Source organism: Micropterus dolomieu, linkage group LG14, assembly GCF_021292245.1.
Source record: "Micropterus dolomieu isolate WLL.071019.BEF.003 ecotype Adirondacks linkage group LG14, ASM2129224v1, whole genome shotgun sequence".
Lineage (NCBI taxonomy): Eukaryota > Metazoa > Chordata > Actinopteri > Centrarchiformes > Centrarchidae > Micropterus > Micropterus dolomieu.
This window is the reverse complement of record NC_060163.1, coordinates 11531988-11548374: the sequence shown is the minus strand read 5'-3', so window position 1 is coordinate 11548374 and position 16387 is coordinate 11531988. Positions and strand designations below refer to the sequence as shown.

General features: G+C 40.6%; 2 protein-coding genes across 7 annotated transcripts in view; both read right to left on the bottom strand.

Moving 5' to 3' along the window:
- rab11fip3 (RAB11 family interacting protein 3 (class II)) overlaps nucleotides 1–9727 on the bottom strand; it is a 28102-nt gene extending 18375 nt beyond the window's left edge. Inside the window, exons 1-2 of one of the 3 annotated variants that reach the window (XM_046069882.1) lie at nucleotides 6789–9727; nucleotides 379–472 (exon numbers count right to left, since the gene is read on the bottom strand). In XM_046069882.1, coding sequence (XP_045925838.1) covers nucleotides 379–472; nucleotides 6789–8426 — 1732 coding nt within the window. In that variant the 5' untranslated portion in view covers nucleotides 8427–9727. The remainder of the gene's footprint in view (nucleotides 1–378; nucleotides 473–6788) is intronic. The other 2 variants (XM_046069878.1, XM_046069880.1) reach the window with 2 other exon arrangements.
- A 1035-nt stretch (nucleotides 9728–10762) lies between these two features.
- On the bottom strand, nucleotides 10763–16224 carry decr2 (2,4-dienoyl CoA reductase 2, peroxisomal). 4 transcript variants are annotated; one of them, XM_046069884.1, is made up of 10 exons: nucleotides 16179–16224; nucleotides 15043–15144; nucleotides 14808–14876; nucleotides 14110–14161; nucleotides 13885–14020; nucleotides 13194–13318; nucleotides 12772–12865; nucleotides 12590–12694; nucleotides 12048–12236; nucleotides 10763–11288 (listed from the first exon to the last, which is right to left on the bottom strand). In XM_046069884.1, exons 2-10 carry the CDS (start codon nucleotides 15141–15143, stop codon nucleotides 11254–11256), a joined length of 906 nt encoding a protein of 301 aa, XP_045925840.1. In that variant the 5' UTR covers nucleotide 15144; nucleotides 16179–16224; the 3' UTR covers nucleotides 10763–11253. The 4 variants fall into 4 exon arrangements, with proteins under 4 accessions (XP_045925840.1, XP_045925842.1, XP_045925839.1 ...); XM_046069886.1 differs by lacking the exon at nucleotides 16179–16224 and adding an exon at nucleotides 16017–16172 and having other exon boundaries at nucleotides 11984–12236; XM_046069883.1 differs by lacking the exon at nucleotides 16179–16224 and adding an exon at nucleotides 16017–16172.
- Between the last annotated feature and the right edge of the window lie 163 nt (nucleotides 16225–16387).

The window sequence follows — 16387 nt, the reverse complement described above, 5'->3', positions numbered from 1 at the left end:
TCTGCCTTTTTCAAATCCCTCACCTCAGCTGAGTGATGGATGTGAACATACTGTGTTGACAACAATATTTGCCACCATGGGGAATGCAGAGAGCTGGAGCCAGATGCTGGAGACTAAATGTAGGTGCAAGAATTTGCTGTTGAGGCAGGGTTTTTTTGTTGTTGTTTTTTTAAACAGCAGAATTATGGTTAACAGCAGGTTTTCCAAAATAAAGTAGAAAATAAATGTTCCTGAGTACAACAGGCAGATAAAATAACGACATCAGTATGTAAAACATGGAGTTCACCATGCATCACAGTGCTTTGATTAATGATGAAAATATGACCATATCCAATAAAAAAAAACTGTATGTGTTAAAAAGTACATCTGATGACTCACCTCCATTGCTTATTGCAGAGATTCCCCGGTGGAAATCTTCAAAGCTGATGACTCCCAGGCCACTGGGATCCAAAAACTTTGTCAGATCCTTCACCTGAAAGACAAAAGCAACACATTAAAAATGTAATTTCATCACGGCAACATAACAAAATGACTCTCCCATTAAATTAAATCTTTTGCTCCGTCTGGATGATTCAAGATAATGTCACAAATGACAAGGGGCAAATGACTTCAGTGTAAAAGCACATCAGAAGAACAATCCAGTACTTGATCTAAACATGAGTTACATAAAACCACCAAGAACTCATTCTTAAGGTAATTTCCCTAACATGACAGTTTTACTGCAGAACTGCATAAATTACAGAAGCAAAAAGTTACCAATAAAAAAAACAAAACAACTGATGGCTTCCAGAATAAAATCAGCTGTTGCAGGTGGGTCAGTGATTTACAATGATTTTAAAGTGCGCAAAGGGTGTGGCCTTTATTCTCTTTGCATGTGGTAAAAAGAAAAAGGGACCAAAGGAAGAAAGAAAAGAAATTACTGAAAGCTTTTCTGTTGCAGACAAAGAAATCAGAAGATGTGACAATAGTTTAGTCGATGAGAGCAAGTTTTTTTATTCTAAACACATTTATTAAAATGCATGCATGTATAATAATGTGAAGCAATATAGCCCTTTGTGCACAGAAATGTTGCAGCACTCAGCTGTTAGATGTTACGTAAGTGCACCTACATACTGTGTATTCCTACAGTCTGTAACTTGGCAACAGGAGGACGTGTGCTTCAGTAATACAGGACCTCCGAGCATAAAAAAATAACAGTGCACCTTGGAGTAACATTTTTTTAGATTGAAAACTGACTCCTAGTCTATGTGAAACTAAATCTAATCTGATCTGTAGTGAGAGATGCTTCACCTGTACACATTCCTTGGCACATTGCCCCCGGTTAATGCATACTATCTGGTTTTCTTGCTCTTAAAATGCCTGAGAACTAGATACGTGCCTGGAACTGCAGAATTATTGGTGGCGCCAAGCAATCAAATTCTATTTACGCAAATAATAGACGAGGCAAATGTCGTCCATCACAAAATTGCACAGACCCATTATTACAGTATCATTTCAGGCGTGTATCGCTGGCAAAAGTAGCTGGGAGGGAGCCTGAGAGTATGGCGGGTGAGGTTTCTGTGGTTTCGACTCACTCATTTCTTGAGAAAGCGCACAATGTGAACATGGTCATTTTACCAAGACTTGCATTCTGAGTGCGCCCCCTCTCTTCTGCACATTTTATATATCAGTTACACATAAAAACAAGCTGATCAGCTTAGCAATGCTGAGCTCCAACTCAGGAGGCTGAGAAGGCTGAACTCCTATATAAACTGAATCCAATAAAACTCCTGTGATCTTATGATCTGGGTTTTGGTGAATTAAACACAGCTGTACTTAGGGAAAGGAGGGGAGCGGGTGATCTCACTGAATGGTGGCTAACGCTGCAATGGTAGGTTCAGCATGTGGAATCAAGGCTCATTCAGCTTCCACCTCCGCTACACTAAACATTTCCATACAGCAGATTTGCCACATACTATAAGCTGAAGAAGGGTTTGTGAGGAAACAGGGTCTTTTTAAGGATTGAACTTGTGAAAAGAAATCTGCGGCTGAGGTCAGTGGTAGGCGTTTTGAGTACAACTTTTAGTTTTCCGTTTCACAATGGAGCATCACATTTCACATGTTCCATGCAGCTATACAGAAACACCTCTGCTGGGTGAGGTGAGAAAACTGAGGTGAAGTGGGGGATTAACTATGAGTGCCTGTGGTCCTGATGACATATTTAGATGATGTAGCTGTTATAATGAGTGAATTCTTATTAGTTATTGAGTCTGCAGTAAGAGAGTGGACAGGCTGGATGAAGCACTTTGACAGCCAAGGGAACCAGAGCAATATAAACCTACTCTACTGTGGAAGCTATCCATGGCCTACATCAGAGTCGTTAAGCCTGTGCAGCAGTGCCAGGCCCCTTAGGTCTTGTGAGCAGAGCCTGTTGGCTATTCCTAGGTCTAACCTAAAAACTGAAAGGTGAATGTGATTTCAGTCCAGTTGTATTTTGGCTACAAAACCCTGAAGAAATCTCCCCACAGGTGTTAAACTGGCAAACTGTCTCCATTTTAACTTCAAGTTAATTCACTTAGTTTAATGTTGTTGGAAGCACCTTGTTCTGTCACGGATCATCAATTTATGTACTCATTCTTGTTTTGACTGTTACTGTGTCTATATTTGACCTGCTGACTGCCTCTATTGTTTTCTTGCATGAGTCTTGCGACGCACTATACAGTTACAGACTTTAATGGCGTTCAGGCAAGCTAAAACACTCTTAAAAATATTATTTATATAAATACTTCTTTATTTGTTTGTCTCTTTGTCTTCTGTTGAAAATTTTTACTGTTTTCTTGCCATTTATTGCCTATTTTAAAATAGTAGGCTTTGTTTTCAAAAATGCAATTCATAGTATTATCATTAATTCTGTATTATGTAATAATGAGCATCGTCATTCCTAACAAACACAGCCCTGAGAGACAGCGGCAAGGCAGATAACGACTAAACTCAAAGGCAACTCTGTCAGCTGCACGGCTTAGCGGAGCAATGAAGGCACTGTGGTTTTTCTGTTTCCTCTATTTGTGTCTAATCAGTGCCGGGGCACGCCTGACCGCCTCCACACAGACCGCTGTTTTGTGCTTAACCCTGTGGAGAAGAATACCCTTTGGTGAGAGTCTTTCCTGGAGGGGATTTCACAATATTTCCTAAACAAAGCTCTGATAACTATGATCATCTGCCTAGTGGGTTAGCATAAGATGATGAAGAAAAAAAAAAAAGCAGATTGATCTTTGGATATAAAACATTACCACACATACACATAAAAGTGAACTCAAGAGAGGGAACGTTTTGGGGCATGGGACATTCCAATGTGGATTAGAGGGGCAGTACATAAAAGCAGCGGGTGAGGGGAGGGAGGCTGGCTAAAGTAGGGTTGGGAGTGTCGACTGACAAGAGAGACTCGACCACAATGCAGCTCACTATGGCTTTTGTGCACAATTAGGGTCAAAACCAGTGACTGAAACCAGTGAGTGGTGGTTAGAAAGATCTTTTGAACTGAATTCCCAGATTTAGCACATGCCTGAAGGGCATTTCACATCTTATTTTCCTGATATTCATCATAAAGGTAAGAGTGGTACCTACACGCAAAGCAGTAGGTCAACTTTAAAGTGTGCCTAACACAGTCAAGAAATATCAGGAAACAGTAAATGAAATGGTTTCATGACACATCTAACCACTGCAAATCAACCAACCACAAAATGCTTCTCCTGGAAAAGATGCCTCACCAAGAAAAGTGACAGCGCTTGAAAATTAATATAATGAAAGAACAAGTGGTGGGCCTTCATAAGGGAACATCTATGCCTTGGGTAAGCATATAATTGCTTTTGAAATAGGTCTGAAAGTTGGACACTATGAACTGTATTCTGGCTTATATTCAAACCACACACACAATGCAGTGTGCGTGTATGTACACGGTCACCATCATATCCTGGAATAATTCTGGGGAGAAAATTTGCATGCTCAGCATACCAACACCAGTCAAACATGCATGCAAATGCCTCATGAATACTTTCCTGCTGTCTCTTGACAGGCTGCTGGGATATTTTCAAAGCGGTACAGGATAATACCAATACGCATGCAAGGCCCGCTGCCAACCCTCAACTAAACTATGACAATATAAATACATAATGTTAGTGAAGAATGCCTGTTGTACATAAGCTTGGCAGAAAGTCTGTGAAGCGTGTAGATGCAATGAAAAACAACAACTTAGACAAAAACCTTTTATTATCACACTGACAAATAATTCCTTTTAAAAACATCTCCCTGTGACATCCTGAGCGCAACCCTTAACCCCACTTCAGCTTGACATACATCCCTACAGGCAATCTTAACTTCATATTTGTTTTTAAGTGTTATTTATGGATGTTCTTATGAATTAGTGTGACCTATTGCCCTGTGGTTTTCTCAACCACACAGCTAAAATACTTGTGTTACCAACATGGTCCACAGTAAAAGTCACTAATCTTAGCAGCTCAGGCATAGAGGTTATTCAAACCACTTTCATCTCCAGATAACTGAAAAACAAGGACATATCAGGGCAAAGCCTATTCAAATAAGAACACACAATTATCCAAACTGATATGAGAAGAGTGAACCATTCGCTAGCTCAGCAAAGAAACAATCTGCACTAGACTGACCTGACTTTCCCACTGATCCTTGAGTTCAGCTAACAAATGCCAAATGCAAATGTTACAAGCATTATATTACATTACTTGAATTCTGAAGATAAGTCTGTCTGGCTGCCTGCTTACTTATTGTAAATGTGAAAGGCAAACATGCCAAAACCTCTGTCTCTCGCTCTCTCTGATCACAAGGACAGAAATCTGAGAGGAGTTTCCAGTAAGAGCAAATTAGCTCCTGGAGCTCTGGGAAACTAGATATCTGACAGATAAACACAATGAAAGACACACAAGTCATCAATCTGCACAATCTGGTCCAAGAAAAACCTCTAGGAAACAAAGGTCCAAAAGAAACAGCTGGACTCTAGATACTTGGGAGGTGCAACTCCACCAGAAACCAAAAAAGTATGGAACAGTAAAACAGGCCACACCTATGAAAGAAAATCAACTCCCACTGTCATGTAAATGTATTACCTTTAGCACTGCCTCGCAAAACAACAGGTGGACTTGATTTACATCAGACTGACATGATAAAAGCTCCCTAAAAACAAGGTCATAGGCAGTTTGTGCACAGCACCCAAACCATGGAGTCCCTCTGACTCAGGAAAACACATTTTACTCTTAATCCTTCACAATTCCCTGCCTGGGGAGCCACAGATACCTATGGCTAGACACAGGACAGATCGGGGGCAATAGAAGCGCTTTGAACTGGGAGATAAGGGATTAAAAAGCATTAGTGAGCCAGCATCACACTGTGTATAGTGTACCAACAAGCACTCATCCTGACCCAAAGGCCTTATTCAAAGTTCATAGAAAAGAGTTTAAATTAAGAAGGTTAATATAAAATTATTATTTTTGCCTGAATCCGCCTCATACTTGAATCAACATTTTAAAAACAAGAAGGGACTTGTGTTTAAAATGGATTACAAATATACTGTAAGTGTAACAAGATCATTCTTGCTGCTTCATGAAGAAATAGAGACCAATAAAAGGAGTTAAAGTAAATGAAGACATCTAATGCATGCTCTTCAGGGCACACTTGACAGTTATGCTTATTTCCGTTACTGGTTAGGTTACATAATCGTTTGCATCCATGCTTTTACTGTTATTTGCAAATGGTGTGATCACATTAAGCTCAGTCTGATTCTTGTAAACATTTAGACCGGCACTCAGACCAGCACATCTCACAGGAAGAGAAACTGACTAATCTTTACTCTAGAGCGTGTACAGGCCTGTGTCAAACTCTTAATTTGACTTTTGTTTAAACACCTAAACCTACCATACTCAAAAGGATCTAGATAATACAGTCAGTAACTTCACGCAGGAAAAAAGCAATGTCAAATTCTGATTTACTGATGAGAAGCTAACAGCCACTCTTCCTTTTGCGGATCATATAGAATGTTCATTCATTTAAGTCATTAACTCAACGCAAGTAAGACAAACTACGCATGGAAGGCCTGCCGCAAACAGCCATAAGCAACAAATGAATGAAGGTCACAAGCGTGGAGTGAGACGCATCAGCCATTTGACAAGAGATTATCCCCAAACCACAGGATATGCAAATGGGACGATGGGTGTTTGTCATTTGACATATGGGAGGAACACCAGGCCTGACAGAATTCATTACAACCAATATGCTTGACTTATCTGGATGATAACCCAAATCTCCTGGTTCCTGAACTCTCACCAAATATACACGACAAACTAATCCAGCCATCTTCCATCTAATGTTGAGAGCTGCTTTGTAGGAAACCCCAAGCAGAGGTCATGTTACCGCCGCTGCATTACATGTCAGGGCAACATGAACCTGATGCAGATCATGAAAACATTTCAACTCATAATTGGGGTCCAGTTTGAAAACAACATACTGTATTCACAATACTATTCTAACAATAGTAATTTTCATATAGATTTAGATCCTAAACAACTTGAAATACAGCTAGCAAAGTGGTGATGGCATAGTGACATCAACCAGATGGATTTCAGCTGGCAGGCTTTTTTCAGGACGCTCTGAGGTTCTGCAGAAAATCAATAATAAATTATTTACCCATATGAGGCTTTATATGCCTTAACACAGAACTTCCCTCAGCATGCATTACCCAGCAAGCTCAAATCAAAGAAAATCTACAGACATTTAAGTCACCTCACCTGATCGGCCCCATAAGCAGCAGCAAACTCCATGAACTCCTCAATACGAACGAAGCCATCTCCATCTTGGTCTAAAGCATCGAACACAGCTTTTAGTGGGGAGACATCTTCCTCCCTCGTATTCGCAGCTGAGACCATTGGCAGTGAGTCATCTACCACCATCTTAGAGAGGGAAATTGTCTCCACAGTTTGCTCACTAGTCCATCCAGCCTCGGGAGAAGAAGTGTGTAAGTCCTGAACTGAGAAATCAAAAGAAGCCACTTCTTGACAATCTGGCCCTTCAAGCTGGTTAGAGTCGGTCAACCTCCCCTCTTCCCTCTGTTCTGTTGTCGGATTGGGATTGCTTCCGTTCTGTACACCCTCCTGAGGTTTCAAGACCCAGGTTTCCTCGTCGTGGACCTCATCTGCAGTCAAGCACAGATCCAAAGCCACTGCTTCGTTCTCCTGATGCTTGGAACAAATCCTGTCTTCCATCAAATCCTTCGACTCCTTTTCTGCAGAGTAACTCTCACTGGTGTAATCACCCTGGATGAAGGCATCTTCAACCAGAGGCACCGTCAGCGATGAAGGTTCAGCCGACAAACCCAGAGAAAATGAGTAATGCTCACCTTGTTGTTCTGAAGTCACATTTCCAATTACAGTAGATCCTGCGTGTTCCACCTCCGACTCCTCTGTTGATAAAGCTAAGGGCACACCTGTGCAGATAACAGAGGGAGGACTGACAGGGCACAGGCTCAGACTGCTATCACAATCTGGAACCTCTAAATCCAACAAAGGCACAGACCCTTCGAAACAGTCCTGTGGCGTGGTGATGTGGTTGTGCGGGAGGCAGTTCTCAGGTAAACCTTGCAGGGTACTGCTACAGGTTACAGGCAGATCAGTCACCTGATCAGGGAATAAACATTTGTCTCTGGTTTCAGGTGACAAAGTCTCCCTGCTCTGTGAGGGAGGAAGACCCACCTGCTCCTCTTGTGACAGGTCTACCAGCTCCTCACAGACACCCTGTGGGTTTAACTCACCTGATGACTCTGGGGGGAGACAAGAGTGTTCATTTGAGAGGAGATCTACCAACAAAAATGGATCGCCTGTGTTGGTCTCAGAAATCTTCGATGGAGAGACCGGCACACTGAGACTTATTAGCTCAGCCTGCTTACTGAGGGCATTTGAGCTCTCATTAGGGTCCTCCTGTGTCAGACTCTGTTCCTCACAACCACAGTTTTCACCAATCACATCAGTAAGATTGGGAGAAAACAGAAATGACAAAGCACCGTCACTCATTTCATCATGTCCCTCAGTTTTTTCTGTGAGGGACGATTCCTCTATATGAGGACTGTGGAGAGACGCTTGGGAAACAGTGGACTGATCTCCCTCAAACAACAAATCTTCATAAGAAAAGTTAGAGATATTTATGAGTTTGTCCAAATCTACATGCTTGTCCTGGAAAACATTGTCTTTTTCAATTTGATGGGATGTCCGATCCTGTTCCCCATTTCTGAAATCCAAACCTGTCTGGCCACTCTTGTTGGGACAGAGCACACCTCCATTGTCTGAATCCAGCGTGTGAAATCCAAGAGGAAATGGCTGTTCTGACTCCCACTGTGTGTGCCCCAAAGGGCCAGAAAGAACTGTCGGCTCCATTTAAACTGGCTGTTCCACTTTGCAAACTTGAGAAAGCCGGTGACGCTTTATCTCACTGCTGTCGTCAAGATCCAGTTCTTCAGTTTCAATGCCATGCTTTCAAATGGCACTACACATCTTCAATGAAATCGTTAAATTAATGTGTGGAAGCATTGTCTACCTCTGACTTTTAAAAAAATGCTGGAATGTAATGTGATTTTATAAATACTTGTATAAGGTAAGAGTATGACTAGACTTTACTAAGGTAGATGTCTAAATAATTTCACTCAGGAAACGGATTAATAAATTGTATTTGTTAATACTTCAGGGGTTGCCTTCCACATCTCTACAAGCGTTACCTAAACTCAAAATTCATATTCATTTCTCTGCCTTTGCTGATGCTGATGTGTTCTGACTCACTATGTCCCTTTCTGTCGCGGCAGCTCCGCTCCTGTTTGTTGCCAAATGTTTCAGCTTCAGCATATCCAGCCTCAACATGCTTCACTTCGACCTGAAAGCTGGCAAAAGTCTCAGGACTGAACTGACAAAAACGTGCGACAGCATCTTTGCTTGTGAGCCAATTTCAAACAAATACAATTTAACGCGTTAGGTCGCCGGTGTTTGTCAACATTATCTCTCTTAGCCGATTATCTTAATGTTATCCACGGCGAGCTAATTTGCTGAGGAGCCAGTGCAGCGATGGAAACGACGCGGCCAGTGTTGACGTTACTCAAACCTAAACTGTCCTCTAGCTATAATGCCAACCCTCTCATTACACGGCGGTTTACTAAATATAACAGACTGACAAACCTTTCCAATGACTTTATGCTAGCAACTACCTTTAACTCCTCCTTCGAGCATCCCACGTCTTTCGTGCCATTGGCCAGGGAAGCTAACTGACTAGCTAACGAAATTAGCCTATTAGCTAGCTAACACGCCAAACAACCCAGCTTCTATCTCTCGCGATCAAATTGAAACAGATGGTAGCTCCAGGTTTAAGAGGTAACTACGGAAATGGACGCCTCTGTGATACTCCAAGATTATGTTTTCATTTCGATGCCGTTTTCCAGCGGCAATCCACCTGTGTCAGTAACAAGACAGGCCAGACGAGTGACGAGACGAAACCGATCTTTCCTCCTCAAATTCTTCTGTTATTCTCGTCTCAGAAAACACATCTGTCACAGCGTCCCTCGTCGAAACCCACAATGACACCGAAAGAGTAATGAATAAAGCAAAAAAGCTCCATCGTTTGGCAGTCAGTCCACCGATGTTGACCACAGACAGTGAAAGCTCTCGCATCAGCATCAGCAGTGTCCCATCCTTCTTCTTCTCCTCCTCCTCCAGCCGCATACACACCACTGACGTTTCACGCAAGCGTACAAAACACCCCGCAGTATCATCGGCTTTAAAGCAGTTACCAATTGGGGCCTTGTGATTTGTGTTTGTGCACAATCCCCATGGCTAATAGTCAGACATTGTCCTGCTCTCATATGTCCCAGAATGGCAGAATTTCAGGCAAGCACCCCTTCACGCAAAGGTCAAAGTTCAGGGTCAGCAAAAGGAGCTTTCAGCTGACAGGACGGGTGTCTTGCTCAGTGACACTTCAGCAGGGTAAAGTACGGTTTCTGTAAGCTTTAATTACTCAGCAAAGATACAATAATAATAAACCAATATCACATAGTTGAAGAACTCCAGCAGACAGACAAGATTTATTATTTTGAGAAAATAATGGTGGTGTTTTGGTGCCCCCATCTGACTTAAAGTGGTTTTCTTCAGGCTTGCAATTGCTGATTCTTGTTTTGGTCAATCAATCCCAACCTTTGTGGCTTGTAATCCTTTAGAACAAATCATAATCTAGCAGTGCTGGACAGTAACTAAGCATTTTCTCAAGTACTGTACTTAAGTACAAATTTGGGATACTTTACTTGAGTATTTTCTTTTCATGCCACGTTCTACTTCTACTCCACTGCATCTCAGCGGGAGATGCTGTACTTTTTACTTCACTATATTTATCTGACAGCTTTAGTAGCTACTATTAAGCTTTTGACACACAAAATATATGAAGAGTTTATAAAATATGATGTTTTGTTATAAATTAAACTATCCAACAGTATATTTTGATCATTTAGTTAATTTTTCATGCAAAAACATTTCATGGTTCCAGCTTCACAAATGTTAAGATGTTTGTTGCTTTTCCTTTTAATTATTTGAATGTAGTGTATTTTATAAAGGTGCTCTGCTCTGGGTAACTGTGACAGAATTCTCACTATTATTTTCTCCTAAAATGCTTACATTTATAAGATTTCAAGGCGCCTGAAGAATTCAAAGTATCCAAAGTAAAAACAAGTCTGAAAAACTTTTGTGTAACAGTAATATGTTTAATTTTATTTTTATTTTTTTCTTTAATCAACTTGTGACCCCTCAGATGTGGGGCCCCGACCCCTAGGTAAGGAACCACTAATTGAATCTACCTGATTTGCATCTGTTCCTTCCTATGGGTACAAACCAACCTCCAATAAAGTTTTTTGTACGCTAGCACAAGAAACAAAATTCTTGCAAACAGTAATCACAATTAACAGTAATTATAAAAATGTTCACCAATAAATGAAAGGGAATGAAAAATCACATAAAATGGCACGTGATAAACATAACTATACATGAAATGTATAATGACAATACACAGCACTGTAAAGGGTGATAAATCCATGAATTTGATCCATTATTAAGATTGCAAACATATGCAATACAGGTTATGTTAGTGTTTTTTTCAATTAACAACACAATCTTAAGGCAACATTGGCTGAAAGAAGTTATAAATACACTGACTCTTTTGTTCCTGGAATAGCATTTACTTTTCTCTTTTCTTTTCAGATGACCAATAACCTGAAAGAAAATGAGAGAGACATGTGGATTAATATGGGTTATACTGTATTCCTGTCATTATTCTATCTTTAACACACCGCTTCTTTACTAGCAAACATCAGACAGTTTCCCCAATGATGATATCCTAACCTGCTCCATGCATCGGCAAACAGGCTAAGCGCCCTGGTTATATTTTTCACACACGTGCTCCACCTCCAACCTATTTTCATTGGTCAAAATTGACTCTGACGTCCTTGATGTTTCCATTTCCTCTCTAGTCAGCAGTCAATATAGACGATAAGAGACTCATTTACAAGGTTATCGCTCTTTCCAATTGCCTATATAATTGTAAGCCTATGTAAAATATCACAGAGTGCAAATCACAAAAATGTGTTATTTTAGCTGAGGAAATGAGTAAAATATTAGGATTTTTTTTTATTATGAAAGAATATTAATATTTAATAATTATGAAAAAATAACTTAAGACACTGACTCATTTGCAGGGGGAGAAATGATAAGCGGTGCCAAAAAAGGTTCGTCCCCCCCCAAAAAAATCGACCCCTCCTTGGGCTGCGACATATATATCTGGACAATTTTTTGCTTCATCCACTAGAGACTGCTCACTGTATGTTAGGAAGCAGTATAAATCTGAGATGACACAATGTACAGCACACATTCTTAGTCATGGACCTCAAGCTGCGCCTCCTCCTACAGACCTGGGTCAGGAGGAGGTCAGGGGAGCGCCTGTTCAGAGTTTAGCAGATTTAGAGGAGGCTATACCCAACAGCACGGAGACGTTGTTGGCTGAGGTCAGCCACGCCCCACCATCCGCTACCAGGATGGCACCAGTCACATAGGAGGAGGCCTGGCTGGCCAAGAAGAGAGTGCAGTGGGCCATCTCTGTCTTGTTGCCTACTCGCTGCAAAGGAATGGACTGGAACACACCAGCAGCCTCCCCTGCGGGACCACCTGGGGGATTAAAAATAAAAAATAAATTCATGCTCAGATCCTCTTACTTACTCTGTTATACTGTACATCAGTGGTTGTGTTTTAGCCTTACTCTGTCAGATGCGCTCAAGTACCCCTTCACTGGCACCATACATCATGTTCCAAATAAGTCCTCGTGAATGTATTATAATTTATAGAGGGTATTTTTTTCATACATCTGAATCGTCAATGTTTAGGTTGCTTTGGTCAAGTTTACGTTCATACTACTACCACTTTGTGTAGCAACTGGACATTTTAACCATTTATTGGTTGTTAAATGTATAGCCCATAAATTAGACAGTTTGTCAATATGTGGTAATGTGGTAAATCTTTACTTAGTCTGCGGAAGCCCTCTGTGCCAGAGACAGGACCTGGAGCCACTGTATTGACTCTCACTCCACTGGGCCCCCACTCCACAGCCAGGTGCTTGGTCATGGCATCTGGGGATGGGAGAGGCAACATTGAGTCATTATATTCGCTTTCAAATGTCGTCACACAACAGTAAAAAAGCTCTTACCATTTGCAGCCTTAGCAGAGCCAGCATGCACCTGGAGGCCCTGTCCCTTGTAGCCGAGCGTTGCAGAGATGTTGACTATGTTGCCACCGTGATTCTGCGCACAAAAATGGTGGAGACTCAAAATCGATGCAATGAGTAAATAATCAAATCGGCTTCAGAACACATTGGCAGTAGTTTATACCCCTTCAAGAGATGACAAGGCATTCAGTAATCTGTGATCTTTACTGCCCTCTTTTGGTGACCAGAGTGAATTGCAGAGAATGATTTCTTCCGGAAAGTTACTGATCAATAACCCAATTATGTTCCTGCAGATACAGTACTATCATTCTTTCTGTGCTATGGGGTAATGAACAACTAACTTATGGCTCCTTCACTTGGACCTAAGAAATATTGTGTCACATATACAGAAAAGTGTGCTGTACCTGAAACCACTTCTCATAAACCACCTTGCTGGTGTTGAATGTACCCATAGTGTCTATCTCCATCACTGTCTTGAAGGCATTGAAGGTGAGAGAGGCAGCCGGGCAGAGGAAGTTTCCAGCAGCGTCTGTCAAAAACAGCACAGTGACTTTAACCAAAGCCAAAATTATGACACACAGCAGAACCAAAATCCTATGCAAGATTGGATAAGATTTTATAAAGGCTTCATTAAAGCTATAAATTCATCAACGAAAGACAGATCTCCTCAAAGAGATGATATTAAATTTTATAATCTTGTTGTGATGTAACAGAGAGGACTAGGGTGCAAAGATAGAAGATAAAGATAGATGCAGCATCAGAAATGTTGATGATTAAACCAAAAGGTTTCACACTTTGTTCACTCACTCAGCATTTTGTTAATTGATAAATATAATCTATGTAATATAAACATGCCTATTTTTGAAAGCATTCTTACTTTACAGCATTTTTCCCACACCTGCCAAAAACTTCTGCACAGTACTGTACATTTGCATTTTTCCCCCCTTCACACACCTTTATTCGTATGAAGGTGTCATTTTCAATGTGTCAGCTATGTTGGCAGGATGCAATGTGTAATGATGGCGAAATACTACAAACTCAGAAATCATTAGCGCAAAGCCATATTTTTAGGCCTGTTTCCAAGAGGTCACGTACTGTTTATGAGGATGTCTATGCGGCCCAACTCTTTCAGTGTCTCATCCACAGCAGCTGTGATGCTCTCAGGCTGCCTCACGTCTATACACAAAGGGAGACAGCGGCGTCCCGACACAGCACACAGCTTTTTAGCCGCCTAGGGAGACATGAGGCCAACACATTAACATTTAGTTAGAGCGCAATGTATTTAATTTAGTATTGTGGAAATGATGTAGGAGGAATAACCTCTTTGAGCTTGTCCAAGTTCCTGCTTGCAATCACTGTGTCACAGCCATGCCTGAAAGAAAACCCAGAAATACAACAATGTGGAAAGAAAAAGAGACAACACTAAAGAGCACATTGTGTTGACTGGAACATGATTATGTAGTAAAATAGTAATATCAAATAGCACTGATAGGACGATACATGGAATTAGTAACTCATGACGAAACAGGTAGGACTGAGGGACAGGAGACTGAATACAACCATGTCAACATGTGATAAAAGGCCACAGGCACACAAAATGAGAGCAACAGGGACACCAACAGATACAGTTACAAGATGTGCAGCTTATTGTGATAAAAGATAAATAATTTCTGCGGCATGATTAAATTATTGAAGTATTTCAACTTTGTCACACAAGAAAGATGATGAAAGTCTGACTGTCAGATAACACAACCAGAAGGTTTAAAGGGCACCTACATACTATCTCACTCACACATCTTACTGTTTTAGAGTACTGTTAATGACATAATGCTGACAGACCATTGATTATACATGTTACAGATTTATCCTTACTATACATGCACAGATAATGAAAATTTGACTAAATATAGATATTTCTGCAAGGTAGTCTGGTTTTGTGAAGCACTTTGTGACCTTGCTCTGTGAAAGTTTACTAAATCAACTTTATTCACTATTTACTTACTTATTAATCTTCTCACCTCATGAAGATTTCTGCTATCCTAAGTCCAATTCCAGATCCACCCCCTGTGATAAAAGCAACCTGATCTCTGAAAAACAAAGTGCACACCTTTCATAGCTCTCTTCATGTAGTTATTACAGTAACAAGAATGTCAACAACATTTCTTTACAGACAAACTGTGTGAATGCAGTAAAGCCATACGTTCACACCAGCCAATGGGAAATATATTTAAAAACACCCATTCAAATGCATACTTTAGTAAATCTGGACTGTAGATGTATGTGTACGAAGTCAGGCAGTCGTCTGTACCAACATCTTCGGGCAGCAGCTCTCCTTTTCTCTGTGGCTCTGCCATGCTGCATGTCAAACAGATGCAATCAAAACGGGCATTACCATAACCACAATGTACATGTTTATCATATCCACCTTCAACATGTACATAATGAGAATAGTTTACTCTTGCATCCTTTGCACTCTGATTACTGCACTATTTGTTCATAGTGTGTATATTAGTGTTGTCTGCTCTGTAGTTTGTGTCTGATTTTATTTTATTATTATTATTATATTATTATTGTATAAGTAAGCACATTGTGAGCAATGTACATTCCTGAGTCAAATTCCCCGTATGTGTACACATACCTGGCAATAAAACTGATTGTGATTCTGATTCTGAATGTAGTAAATGACTGGTCTGTAAAAGCAGGAGTTGCACAAAATAGCAGAAACACCATGCAATACAATAACCCTCTGCGTCAGTTTGGTGAAGCTAGCTTTTTAAATCAAGGATGTCAGATATTTAAATTCAACAAAAAGGTAGATTTTACTAATACATCTTTCAGTAATTGTTGGTAAGACTGTTTCTATTTTTACTTTTATTTTGAAGCATTTATGTGCACAAGCTGTCATGATTTTTGTAACTTACCCTGTGCCACATTACAGACTTTAAAGTAAATCACAGTGGCAGCAACTGTCCAGAAGTCATGAAAAACAAATTTGCCTCCCACCACTGCATCTCAAAAGGCTTTAAAAACGGCTTCCTTTGAATCAACCGCCTCCACACAGAGGTCTACCATACTGTAGGATACTTTATTTTGTCTATCATTGTAAACAAGTCTATCGCTGTTTAAATCAACTAACGTAACTTCCTACAGCTAGCTGAAGACAGGCCTGCAGCCTTTTACTGTCGGGGCTGTACGGTGAAGCCAAGTTTAAGCTGCTGTCATGTTACCTGCTGAAAAACAAGCTAGTTTTGTAGCGCTGAAAGCAGAAGCGTCCAACTCCTCTGAGATGAAACACGACCCGCACACGAAGTACTTTTCTGTGTCAGACGAAGCTTTTTACATTAATTCACCAGCCATTAAGAATTTTTCTCAGGAGGAACTGTTTGTACCTTGGACCATATGCCTTGGACGCTTCTCTATCTTTTAGTGATGCATTATGGGCAACGACGTCCGTTCACGGTGTGTTCAAGAGCACAAATACCTCACTGCCCAAATCTAAACTCGTTTGTTTAAATAATAGAAATACAAATAATTAATAACTGAGTTAAACTTCAGAAAATACTGTGAGAACAACACTTCAGAGGTCATTTGATTCATG